General features: G+C 43.5%; 2 protein-coding genes across 9 annotated transcripts in view; both read right to left on the bottom strand.

The window, feature by feature from the left end:
* MTHFD1L (methylenetetrahydrofolate dehydrogenase (NADP+ dependent) 1 like) overlaps positions 1 to 2162 on the bottom strand; it is a 159831-nt gene extending 157669 nt beyond the window's left edge. Inside the window, exons 1-2 of the mRNA XM_087776464.1 lie at positions 2033 to 2162; positions 820 to 904 (exon numbers count right to left, since the gene is read on the bottom strand). Of these exons, the coding sequence (XP_087632590.1) occupies positions 820 to 904; positions 2033 to 2154 (207 nt within the window). The 5' untranslated portion in view covers positions 2155 to 2162. The remainder of the gene's footprint in view (positions 1 to 819; positions 905 to 2032) is intronic.
* Positions 2163 to 2474: 312 nt separating this feature from the next.
* PLEKHG1 (pleckstrin homology and RhoGEF domain containing G1) overlaps positions 2475 to 13480 on the bottom strand; it is a 140437-nt gene continuing 129431 nt past the window's right edge. For 7 of the 8 annotated variants that reach the window (XM_087776766.1, XM_087776770.1, XM_087776767.1 and 4 more), the window contains 6 exons: positions 12386 to 12424; positions 11877 to 11899; positions 10807 to 11025; positions 9155 to 9271; positions 6643 to 8317; positions 2476 to 5675 (listed from right to left, as the gene is read on the bottom strand). In XM_087776766.1, the coding sequence (XP_087632892.1) occupies positions 4573 to 5675; positions 6643 to 8317; positions 9155 to 9271; positions 10807 to 11025; positions 11877 to 11899; positions 12386 to 12424 (3176 nt within the window). In that variant the 3' untranslated portion in view covers positions 2476 to 4572. Of the gene's footprint in view, positions 5676 to 6642; positions 8318 to 9154; positions 9272 to 10806; positions 11026 to 11876; positions 11900 to 12385; positions 12425 to 13480 lie in introns of all 8 variants that reach the window. The other variant, XM_087776768.1, reaches the window with a different exon arrangement.

Raw genomic sequence — 13480 nt, 5'->3', positions numbered from 1 at the left:
AACATTCCCAGTTTCTTGGCCTTGAAACTTTAAGAAACCTAAAGAGGAACAACTCTCAGCTTTGCAGGGATAGCAGTCCTCATCTATGAGTTTGATTGCCTATCTCAAAGATGGCAGCGCCAGTGGGATGGAAAGGAAAGCTCTTCGTGGCGTTAGTAATACAACAGCTGTCAATTACTATGAGATTGCTTCACCTTAGAAAGTGCTCCTACTTCTAAAGGATACTGACATTTTACACAGAGCATTTGTTTCACACAGGCCCTCTTGAGCTGACTGGGAGTTTTCAGTGTGGTTTTGCTCTCCTTAGGACAGCAGTAATGCAGTCATAAACCACAGCTGCCCAAAGGCAACAAGGCTGGCAGGAAGCAGCAGGGTCTTTCCTTAACCCTGGCAATGTTATTTCAGGGGTGGAAGGCAAGGGGCATGTAAATACTTTTTTCAGGACTGCAACAAAAGCTTCAAGCTAAATAAAGGTTGAGAACAACTGCTTTAACTTTAACTTAAACTTTGACGACCTGTGAGAAAAGGCGATCTGTACTTACAATGGGGAAGACTGTTAGCAAAGGGAGGAAGGGATAAAATTGTTCCCTTCCTTTGCAAACCTTTCCCACAGCCTGTAGTTTGCTGCAGCTGTTTCATGCCTGGAGAAGGGCTTATGAGACTGAAAACTCCTCAATCTACAGTCTGGTGGGACTACCTCCACCTATCACTTTGCTTGAATAGAAGTTACTTTCTGCATCATGCACTTCTGAAATTTCAGGCAGGCAGCAGTACCGAAGGGGGTCTCTCACAGCCAGCTAGCGCACAGACATACTTTACCTGAATAATGGCAAGCGTTGGCTCAAGCCGAGGGTTTTCTCTCTTAAGAGAGGCCAAGGATTTTTTTGCATTCTCAGTGATTTTGCTGCAACACAGTAACAACAGGCAAATCTTTAGCAAAACAAACCCTCCTAACATCAGTCAGCAGAAACCTATGTTAGTCAGCAATATAGAATAAATGCTTAGGTGCATATGCTTTTAATCATCAAAATTACCCATGGGTGTAAACTGTGAAGGCTGGTGTTCAGCAGTCAGGTACAGAAAACTCTAACAGACCAAAATACCTTTGTTTTACAGCTACATGCGTCATTGCTCCAACATGCTCAAAACTTTATAGCTAGCCTATGCTATTTCACGAGAAGGCTTGTCCAGCCCCGCCACGGGAAGCGCAGCAGGGATCCACCTCCCTGAGCCCTCGGTGCAGGTGGGTCCTTCGTTTCCATACCCGAGGCCCAGGTGGGGACAGAAGCAGAAGCCTTTACACCCGGGGCTGCTACAGCTTAACACGGGCATCACCAGCCCCGAGAGCAGCAACGCTGCCGCTTTTCATGGATGCTGTTCAAAACTGTGGGCAGCGGGGAGACAGAGGAGCTCTGTTTGCCACGCTGCTTCTTGGAAAAAACCAGCGGCAGCCAGGCACTGGAAAAATTTATTGGATAAGTGGCTGCTGGCTCTCCTCTGTTACCTTCTGCACATGCAGATGATACTCACCCAGCAGGGGAAGAAGGAGATGCTGCAGGAGGCAGGCGACCCCCTGCACGACAGCAGGCAAAACTAGCTGGGGAAAACACAGACTGGAGCGGTTTTTTGCTGCCTCACACCCTCCCCCTTGCAGAGGCCAAAGACCAACTCAGGTCAACGCCGAGGCAGACGAACTGTCCCAGGGACGGGGCGGCGAGGGGCGACAGAGGGGACGCGTTTTCCTGGCACACGTCCATGCGCAGCCTCACCTGAACCTGAACCACCACCACCACCACCACCACGACGTGACGACTGTGCTGCTCGCCCTCAACATGCCGTAACACAAACGTCACGGCAAAAAAACCGGGGGACACGCACATTTTACCACAAGATCGCCTCGCCGGTGGGGCACCGCCCACCCCAACACCCAACCCGACGCACCCACCGAGGAAGCACCCTCCCCCCAAAATCCCCTTTACCCGCCCCCCCCCCCCCCCCCGGTTGCATCAGCCGCCTCATCTGCGCTTCTTACCGCGCTGCCGCCGCCTCCCCGCCGCCGCCCCGCGGCTGCCGCAGCCCGCACAGCCCGCGGCTCGGCGGCAGGGCGGCGGGGAGAGCCGGAGCCAGGCATCGCCGCAGAGCCGCCGTCCTCATCCCTCCGGCGAGCTCTGAGGCGGCAGCAGCGCCGGGGCCGGGGGCGGGAAAAGGGGCGAGGGGGAGGGCGGGGCTCGGAGAGCCCCGCCCTCCCCCTCGCCCCTTTTCCCGCCCCCGGCCCCGGCGTTCAGCCCCTTTCTCTTCCTCCTGCCTGCAAAGGAAAAAATCAAACCAAACCAAACCAAACCCCAACCAAATCTCCCCCAAACATCACCTACCACCGGCAGAAACCACCAATCTCCCTCCTCCCCGACCCCAATGAACGGAACCCAAAGCTTTTGCATACTCAACGTTTATTAAAAATAGTATGAAATGGTCCCTTGGAGAAGTTACACGCTAGAAGAAGTCCCTTTTTCTGTTTGCTTGTTTATTTTTGTTTTGTGTTGTTTCCCCCCACCCCCCAACTCCACCGATTGCATGAGATGCGAGTTAAACAGCACTCCCCGAGCCGTTTAAACAAATCTAGACGCGCGTGGGTAAAGCACAGATTTAACTTCTATTCGTATTTACAATACTTTACAAGCTATATTAAATAAATACGGGCTCTGCTACGGCATCTTAAATATGTACAACATTATTTCTCAGTCGGATTTTACCAGATGCGGGTCCTATCACAGCGGATGCGCTGACTGTAACAAGTATCCCTGTGGTATGAGCTAGTAAGTACCATGACCAACCAGCCCTCCAAATAACAAGTCCTAGCCAATGCAAGATACGTGCGGTAAATAATTTAATCCGTTCTAACAAATTCAAGTCCTTAAATCTTAGTCTACAAGTCATTAGCTGTACACTGATAAGTTCAGGTTTTCCTCACGGTAACCAATGCAGTAAATAGTCGGCCCTTCTGGAAGTACAGTGCTCTGTAGGTGAGGGGAGTGATACCTGGGTAGTAAAAATAGTACTTCAATTTAACTCCTTTATTTAGTGATATGTTTAAGTCGGTACTGGCTTTATCCACATAATCTGAAGAATCTAAGCACCAAAAAAGAACAACAGTCACACAAGATGATCAGTGTAGACATATTTAGGCTTTCCTTTAGGTACAATATTTTCAAGTAACAGAATCCAAAGCTGTGCAACAATGATGACAAAGGGGAGAAAACGTGCATCGTATTGGAAAGCCTGTTCTTGTTGTGAATGGCAGCATTTATTCTATACATTTGCAGAAGAATGGAATGTATTCTCATTTTTAAGCTACTTTCATTGTACATAAATTGGACTAGATTCAGCCCTGGCTGGTTTAGAAAATACATATTTTACCCCTCTCTGCCAGGAAAGAGCATTTCCTACTACGGGAGATACACTCCCTGCGGAAGGCAGCTTGTAACTCAACCAGCAGTATCGCTGAAACACCCTGTGGGCCAAACATGCTGCAGGATTGATACCTCACCCGAGCATCTGGCCAAGCCCCGTTTTCTCTCGGGGTTACGGCCTTTGGGACTCTGAAGACATGAATACCCCACAGGCCGCTGCGTATAAAGCACAGCTACTTGGCAAATTCACACCCAGTGGCTTTCCACTGCTGGGCTCTGTGCTACAAGATACTCAAAATTTTGCCTGCATGTCACAAACAGCACGATCACTGGAGGTACCGCACCCAGTCAAGTCATCTTCACAAGCAGCAGAGCTCCCCTTCGACTGCCCAAAACACCCTCCAGGCAAAGACTGCATCACATCCACAGGTTCACATAAAAAGCTGCCACTGCCCATCCTCTGCCTACTATGCAGTTACAGAAAGTAGAGAAGGCTTCAGACACAGAGATATTAGTCTGGCATCCCTCACAAGCGCTAGGACTAGATTTTGTTTAAAACATAAGAAGCCTGTTCCAAAGTAATGTAGTGTATGCATTGGTCCCACACACTTGGAATCTGTCTGACGAAAAGTAACGTGCAAAAAGTATGTGCAATTGCACACGTAGCCTGTTGGTGTGATTACCAGGACCCTGCTCAGAAATCTGCACAGTCACAGGAGCAGCTGCTCAGCTAAACGCTCCCATATGTAACCAGGTAATCATGTGGGTATTTTGGACGCAGAACACTGGTCACCAAATCAAAAGTCCAAACACTAAGGTTTCCGACACAATAAAATGGTTTAAGAATCAAATGGCATCATGCCTGGTTTGATGGTAAGAATCAAAGGGTATCACATCTAACAAGGGAAGAGATGCAAAGGTTAAATAGGAGATGAGAAGTCCACGTGCACTACGGAGCGAGACCCCAGACACAGTGCACGTGTGGCCTTTTTACTTCCAGGATTCTAAACCATTTTAAAAAAGATACATTTCACATCTATTTACAATATTACTGTGGTACAATGCCTGATTGTGTAATATTATGGAAATACATGATGCCAGTACTGACTGTCCTAGTATATACTCTGTCACGCTAAGGCAGTACAGCTAGAAATTACTGGAAGCATCAAGCAAAGCTACTTGAACTGAGACACTGAAACTTTTCCCTTAAAGACTGGACAATATTCTGCTGATTCGGAGACGGTACTCTCCACAGGTAGTCATTCAGTTTATCCGAATCACTATATGCAGTCAGATACGGGGTAAGCACGTGTTTGCTGCTGGAGGACTTTGCAGGAGCACAAGAGACAGTTTTGCCACAGAGCGTTTCAGAAGGAGCAGCATCTGCGTTATGCAGTTTAGGTTCCAATTTCCTTGTTTGGTTCTGAGAAGTCTCCAGGTCAGATCCCTCATCTTCAGACTTTATTTCAACATAGTCATCATCATCCCCTTCTCCTTCTTCAGTATCTTTGAAATTAGAAAAATAGTTTTGAGTGGCCATCTGTGCCGTCAGAGGGGAGGCCCTGTTCACTCTCAGGACTTTTTGAGAATCCTGCAGAATCATATCCGAACAGTTTTCAGGGATCTGCTTTCTCGTATCAGGCCCCATACATCCCGAAGCAAAACCCAGCGTTTGATGGCTGTTGAATCGGAAGTTCCTATTCGAATGGAGCTTTTTCTTGTCCATTTCATTAGGGTATACGATTGATTCTCCTGACCTGTTGACCACAATTGAGGAAGATGACTGCGACCTGCTGTATGCCTGTGGTTTTACATTAGTTACTCTTCTCCCGAGGGAGTTATAGATGTGCTCTTGATGTAAATTTTCTTTGTTCGGTTGGCTTATAATGGCGCTCCACCTCTGCGCGGGGACGTGCAAATGGTTAGAAATCTGAAGGGAAGGCACCGAGCCAGCTGACGGCAACTGCCTTGAATTGCTTTTTGTACCAGCTTCTGTATATGAGCTCTTGGACATTGGGTCTTGCGATTCAGGCCATGGAGAGAAGTCGGCCAGCTCACCGTTACTGTACGTAGAATGCAAAAGCCAATCTTCTGCTCTTGAGCATTCACTGGCAGCCTGGGAACGGGGAGGAGACACAGCCACGGGCGTGGAAAACCTGCCAGCTGATGGCTCCTGAGGGGTGGTCCAGACTTCCTTTTGGACCTTAGGTGAACTTTCTCTAAAGACAATTTGGTCATAAAGCTGGGAATATTCAGCTATTCTGGCACCTAGAAAGGAGAGAGAATTAACTTAGCAGAGGCTAGCAATCCATTCGAATGCATTGCGTGAAAATTTAAAAATCCCAAAACGCAACCCCAGTCCCCTTATATCCCCAATACAAGGTCAAGAGAAAAGTTTACAGTTGTGTCAATATCTTCAGCGGAAGAGCCGTGCATTGCATTGCATTCCAGTTCATCGTATTGAAGAAAAGCAGCATAAAATGTCTTGCAACAGTGAACAGTCGTGCAGGACACAATGTAGCACACGGTTCCAATAATACCCTGCTTGTTTCATGTTAAATGGAAAAGAACATTCTGAAAATGGCCTGGTAAATAAGATATTTAGGGACTTTTATAAATATCACAAGAAGGCAAGAATGACCCTCTAATGCGTGGAGTCCGCTGGCTCCACATCTCCAATTTGCTTCAATTGACTATGGACAAAAATAGTTCCAAAGCTGTTGCATATCCACAACTTTGCACATTCATTAGAAAGAGCAGGAAGACCAGCTCTTTCTTATCTGACCCCATTCCTTATGCTTATAAGTGTGATGTGAATGGTACCTGAGCAAATCTACATGACTTGTTAGAAGGTGAACATACCTGAAAATACACCTTCTTAGTCAAACTCTGAAGATCACAGTATTAAAGGAAATGACCGCTTTTCTGTAAAGAGGCCAATAGTGCTTCAGGCGTAAGTTCTATTTCCAGCCTAGGCTGAACTGATCTTTCCTGACACCACCCCACTATTTATTCCCAATTTTGTCAAGTAACAACAAGAATTTATTGCGATATAAAGGACTATTCATGTTAGAAGCAGTCTAACATGAAAATTCATTTCAGTAGTAACACAGGAAATACAATACTGATACTCAACTAGTAAGGTGGGGAAAATTCATCATCTTCCAATTCACTACACAACTTTCATTGAAAGTTACTAAAGAAATATATCCGTACAGAAATATTTTTGACATACCAATAGCAGGACCACCTTGTTTCTTCTCCTCCAGAATGGCAGCAAGATCTTTGTGTTTCAGTTTCTGTTGTCTGCTAGCTGGCTGTTCCTGCTCTGGACTTTTAACTTTCAAAAGCTGGTTAGCCTTCTTAATTTTTTGACTGTACTGCCTTGCCATCATAAAAACTCTGTTCTTTGTTTTATCCACAACAGCCAAGTCATTTTCCATCCCCTCCGTATGCGCATTGGACAGAACACTATTGGCAGATTCATACGGGCTATCCACAAAAGGCATCTCACTGGAGAATGAAGATCTGTTCAGACTCATAAAAGAGTTCTCTTTGCACGGTGTAGTGTCTTCAAGCCTGAGATTAGCCTCGCTTAAGGTGGCAGCCCTAGGCTTCACAGTTTTAGGGAAAACAGGAGTTTCTGGCAGAGACAGAGTAGACAGGGAGTACTCTACGTCTTTACTCAGTTCAGGTGTACTACCAGCATGTAACCTTTCCTGCATATCATCTTTACAAACAGGAAAGGCTGCAAGGAGACGGTCTCTTGTCTTTTCCTCATTCTTCTTGATGTAGTTCTCCAGGTCATTCCAAATCTCATCTACTTCCTCCGAGAGTTTATCTGCTGCAGATTTATGGGAGAGCGAATCCGAGTTGGAGGAGCTATCTACTAAGCTCAAATAGTCATTGTCAACAGGAACACGATGGTAAGGACTTTCATCTTCACTGAACTGGAGACTCTCTTCAGAAACAAACTGCCGTAGATTGTCAGAACATGCAAAGTCTTTTTCCAGGCCCAGAAAACTCCGCCTTTTAGAGCATTTCAAGGGGTCACATTTAAAGTTCAATAGTGGTGTTTCTGGAAGCACTATGGTGTCATAGATGTTGTCTTCAACGATCCTGAGCTCATCCAAACTTGAAGTAGGTGCTTCTCTACTGAGTAGTATCTCATCCCTGCTAGCACAAATGGAGGCTCTGTTTTGATTTGCTGTCCTTTTTTTGGAGGGTGAATCTAAGCTGCTTTTGTTTTCAGCCTCGTAGAGAGAGTCTCTAGCAGATCTCTGGGGACCACGGTCTGTCTCCTCCCTTCTTGTCAGACCCATCAGCTTTAAGTCTTCATAGCTTATATTATCATAAACATGTTCAATATCATCGATGGTCAGCTCCTCTGAAGATTCGGGATACGCGTTCATACTGCTCACCTCTGCTCTCTTCACTTCCCTTCGAGAACTGCGCTCCCCCATTTTATACCTTGCGCTGGCTGGACACGTCTTACTTTCACCAGCACTACTGGCCCGCCTAACAATTTTGTGACGAGTGGGGCTGGAAGTCTCATTTTGATGCGCTACCCCCAAATGCCAGCTGCACGGCCGCCCAGAAGAACCCCTCCTTTCTCCACCAACAGCTGAGCTAGCATTGGATGTAGACACTGATGGTACAAACATCTGATAATCATCTTCATCGTCTTCATTCTCATAAGGTGGGCGCCGGCTGGGAAACAATGCCTGCCTGATCTGATGGTCAGTCCAGATGTTTCTGACAGAGGTACTTCCTCCCAGGATATTCATGATCAGTGAGTTGCTCCGGGGTGTGCCAAATTGTCTAGGCGACTGTGGCTGTCTAGCTGTGCAGGAAAATGGAAGATCAGTATTCACCTGGGCTGACTCTTCATCTGAAGGGTCCTTGGAGCTCTGTGGAGATTTGAAATATGCAGGTAACATTAGCCTTTCCCCTGCAATTACACAGCAATTCCCTCCATTCACAGAAGTGCCGTAGCACCAGCGTGTCCCGCAGCACAGTGTCAGGTGGAGATGGGCAGGGTGAGCAGGCTCCTCACTAGAGAGCCAGGGAGCCAAGGTGGCAATGCCAGACTACTTTACCTCCTAATCCTTACCATTGCTCAGAGTTCACTCTTGGCATTTAATAACATCTTACTTCAAATACGAGACACTGGCTTATGTTAACGCATGAGTAATTAAAGGCAAATTTGGTCGGCAGGAGTTAGATTAAACCTTTTATGCTAACTCTACAGTTTCACAGCTGGATTAAGCTAATCTGACTCTGGGCTTGTGCCAAAAGTTTTGTTCTCCTCCCTTTCCCCTTGCCTATAACCCTAGCAGAAAGGTATGTTATGCTCTCTAGCACATGCCACTGAAAATTTCATTTTCTTTTTGGAGTAAGTGTTCATCCAGCTCAACTAGCAGATCTAATTTACAGCAAGGTCACATGCCTGCTAATGCTAACATGAAGGATGCTGTAGACATTCCTGGCCAGAGGTTGGGAAAGAGAGAGAAAGATAATTCCTTTTGGCTTAACTTAACACCGATTGGTTTGGTTAGTTGTGTTTTTTGGCCCTGCCCCAAAAAGAATAGTCTTTCCTCATAGAGGTGAATATTTCAATGATATGAATATTAATACATGACATAAACAGAAGATGACTTATCTCTCTACCTAGGAAAAACACAGATTTCTTTGACATATCTATGATACATAGCAAAATAGAAGAAAAAAAAAAAACACCTATATACCTGCGTTTCACACTTGTTGAGATTCACACTTCTCCGTTTTTCAACATTTTCAGCAGCCTGACTATTAAGTCTTTTTCTTCCCCCTTTTGATTTCTGCAGTGAGTTTTGCTGCACCCCCTGTGATTTAAAAGAAGAGAGTAAGGCAGGGGTAATAAAATCTACAGTTCTTTGTACTGTCTTGTTCAGAAGAATTACTAGCAGCTAGAACAGGCCGGGTATCCACACTGGGAGGGCAAAATGCTCACGAGTAGTCAGAGCACTGCCACAAGAATGATTCAGAGCCTGGAAAACTTTCTTTACAACAACCAATTAAGTCAAAAGGCGTTGAAAGCAGAATCTGTGTGTAAAAATATACATGTAAAAGAATAAATAGAAATTGGACAAGGGCAAGGACTTAATCTCACAGCCAAAGTTACAACAGAAGAAGGTAGTCATACAAAAATTCAAATTTCAAAGGTTTTTTTTGGTTTTAAAAAGGAGAGGGAATAGTCTCACTTGCAGTCTTGAAAACCAGAAAGAGTCTAAACTAAAAAATATGCGATCATCCAACTTCCCAGAAAAAAAAAAAAAAAAGAAAACAAAACAAACCAAAAAACAACAAAGAGAAAGACAGAATGTTATGTGTTGGGCAGTGCCCAAATTAACTCAGAATGAAGGGCACGCATGGTGGGAACGGGGGGGAACCTAAGAAGGTATTGTTGCCACACCTAGGATTAAACACTAAACTACTATTATACATTTTTATAGTGGTATTCTTTTGCACTTACTCATTCTTTTGTACTTATGTCAGGAAGAGGGAGAATTACAAGACACTGCACTACACTGATACGAGATACTATTTTATCAAAGATTTACAATGCAAATAGTGTAATTTCAAAGAGGAAATGCACAGGAAGCTTCAAAAAGAATTTCAATAATAGATTTTGGATAATTCACAAAATAAATGGACCACACAAGGACATGACCTCAGCATCAACTAAACCAAGCGAACTGAAAATCTAGATTCTTTAATACAGTCACATTTCAAAGCTGGGGTTTTAATCTTTCAGAAGTACTACATATGTGTGGCAACATCATGCAGAGTAGGGAAAACCACCACCTGTGCAGCAGCAATAGATAAAGATTCTCATTTTCAGAAATCCTACTTACAACTTTTCATATTAAAGTTCACGTATTCCTAGCTATTGCTAGCAGCTCACAGGTCAAGAACCATCACATCACATGTGGCAGTGCCTGAATCTTAACTTAATATTCAGGTCCTTGCTTTGGAGACCTGAAGGCACTATCTCTGCATGTGGCCTAGAAAGGTTTCTTTCACAGCATCAGCTGGAGAAGCAAGGAAAGGTCAGTTGTGCGCAACAGGTAAAACCAATAGCTTTCTGTCAGAACTAGGCTTGAGGACTGCAAAGGACTAAGTAAAATCTCTTTCAAGCAGTGGGGATTTCTTCCTCTATATAGGAGCTAATTTTACAACTACTCTGTTAAAATGCAAGAGAGTGTGTGTGAGGTCTAAATAAAAATATTTCTAAGGAGAGAAAGTTGTAAACAATTGTAACATATTCCTGCCTCCTTGCTGTTTTACAGATCATTTTAATCCCTCCTCCATCCTCCCCAGGAAAAAAGGATTTTGTTTTTTCCCCTCTTTTTCCTACTTGTTCAGACTCTTCTTCATCATCAGCATCAATCTGTTCTGTGGCAGAAGTCTGAAGATTTTCATCCTGATCGCTGCTGTAGGCTGGCTCAATGGACTCTTGAAATGGGCTCTCCAGCCCACTGGGTTCCAATGGAGCCTTCTTCCTAGAATTCAGCAGGGCTTCATTTGATCCTAGTTTGGTGGCTTGAGATAATAGGGCTCCTTCAATACTGATCCGCTTAAAAAAAAAAACACCATAAAACTTTGATTAGAAGTTTATAGAGATTATATATTTTAGTAAGACACTGTTTGACGTCAGACATATAGGCAATGTTTAAGCTATGGTCAGTTAGCTGCATTGAAATGAGATTTATAAAGAAATACGTAAAACAATCAGTACTTTTCCATAGAATATTTAGAACTGAAAAAAACATATACAAAAACCCCCACCCCAATCATGGGCTTCAGTGTTATGGCATCCCAGTGAAGTCATATCTAATGTACCCTGTTTATAAATCTTCCACACACACCCACTTTAAATTCCATCCCAAATAAAACCCTAGGACCTGAAATCCAACATGGGACTTTCAAACTGCACTGGGAACTTAATTACAAATTCTTACAGAAAATGTAAAAATTAGAAATGCTCATTTCCATCCACTTAAGCTGTATCTGCTCTGTTTGGTCATATATCATAATTTATATATACGATATATCTACCAGAATAAGCTGAAACTTTCCAGTCTTATGTAATAAATAAAAAGACATTATGCTCCAAATCTTTATACACAGCATGTCTGTGATTGTAGTGGTATTTTTAAGTACCCTATAGCATTAGTAATTGATTGTACTAGACACAAAGTACAATATATGGATCAGTTGTTTTTTCTTTATTAGATATTCCTGAAATAGTTAGCTGTATTCCTGTTGCTTTCATTCCAGTAATCTTATTGGAGATGCTAAACAACATTTATGGTTTTGTTTCCATTCTTAAAATCAACACAACAAAGACGACAGAGATTCTACGGTAAATACTGTGCTCCAAGTCATTTGAATGTGCTAAAACAAGAAATATAAAAAATGTCTTACCTTCTGCATATCTGGACTTATATCTGAAAACAGAAATACATACTTCATCATAAGTGAATAATCAAACCTGTGTCGGTCTATGCCCGTTTTAATGCTACACTAGTATCCCAACTACTAATTCCCAAAAGGGGGTTAAATGCAGCAGCAATTGAGCAAATAGATTATAAGGTCTCTGATAAAACAGAGACAGCATCAGTTGTCTTTACCACACCTTTACCACAGTTCCACTTGAGGTCCTGATTTTGCAACACTGATACGACATGAGCCAGCTACTCACAATGGCCAAGACTTTGTGTGTTCAGTTGCCAGTTGCTAGGATGTTTATAGGACCGGGACCCAAGTGTGGAAAAGCAGACATTAGATTTGAACACTAACATTTTGTTTTCTTTGCACGCTTCCTCCTCCTCCCCTTCCCTCCATGAATTCAGGGAAGGTTATAGGAGAAAAGGATCCATCTTTACATGTTCTACAAAGCACTGGGTCAATACACAGTAGACGAAGTAGCTTACCGTTTGACTTCAAAACTTTATGGACTCTAGATGAGGGTTCTGAAAAAGACAACAACATGTTTACGCACTCCAGCATCCCAAAGAAAGCTATGGGCATCCTGGCCGACTTTTTATAACACGGGTAGCAAAATTTAAGTTTCTGAGCCCATGCAGGGAAGCCAGATTTTCATTTCTTAATCGCCCAATTTCCTCACAAAAAAACTATTTGTTGAAGTGTCAAACCTATAGCTGTTACCAAAGAACATATATGTTTCTTAATGCAATAGCAGCTGCACTCCATACAACAAGCCACACGTAAATTTTTATCCCATGTTAAGATTCCTGCTTTCAAAAGACTTGGTCATCTCTGTTATTGCTCTAAGTTGCTGGAGGTTTCCTATTAGAAATATGTATGAGGTACCAAGAGCTTAGCAGGGCTTTAAAAGTGTAAGTAGCTGAACATTACATAGGAGGCCATTTGATCAGTGTTTTGTATTATTCCTTTTACAGGCAGAGCAGCACCAATGCAATCCTTCACCTCAGAAACAAAGATGCCTGAAAAGTAATTAAAACTCGATTGTTTTGCAGACATAAATGCTGCTGTATGATAAATCACTAATCACTACATCAATACCCTCATGAACTTTAAGTCATTCCCAATACACTATGTTACACACTGCAAATTGGAAAGGTCTTTAAGTAGCTGAAGAGGGGAACACAGTGACTGCAATATGAAGCTACCCAACTACACAGACACTGTCAGTGCCTTCAAGAGGAAACTAACAGTAATTATGGATGTATGTTTGAGCTAGGAGGGAAAAAACCCCCAAAGTCAGCATAACCACCTTTCGAATCTCTATTATCCATAAGGCAGATGTTACACTAAGTAAAGATAGTAATCATGTTTTGAAATAACAAGCCTGTCATAATCAGGATGGAACCACTTCTGAGACAGTAATTATCTGGGAGGTGATGGTGTCAAAATGTCAGATTTTAATAATGTGACTGGCTTTCCTGCATATACATTCTTTTATCCATTAGAAAGCACCAACTGTTCTTTATGCACCCACCATTAGGAATGCATACCCATGAAATTAAGAGATACTGCACCATGTT

Source organism: Nipponia nippon, unplaced genomic scaffold (assembly GCF_047370975.1).
Source record: "Nipponia nippon isolate SJK-2023a ecotype South Korea unplaced genomic scaffold, ASM4737097v1 scaffold_4, whole genome shotgun sequence".
In the NCBI taxonomy this organism is placed as follows: Eukaryota; Metazoa; Chordata; class Aves; order Pelecaniformes; family Threskiornithidae; genus Nipponia; species Nipponia nippon.
Note: the sequence above shows the minus strand (reverse complement) of the source record. Positions and strands in the feature narration are given on the sequence as shown.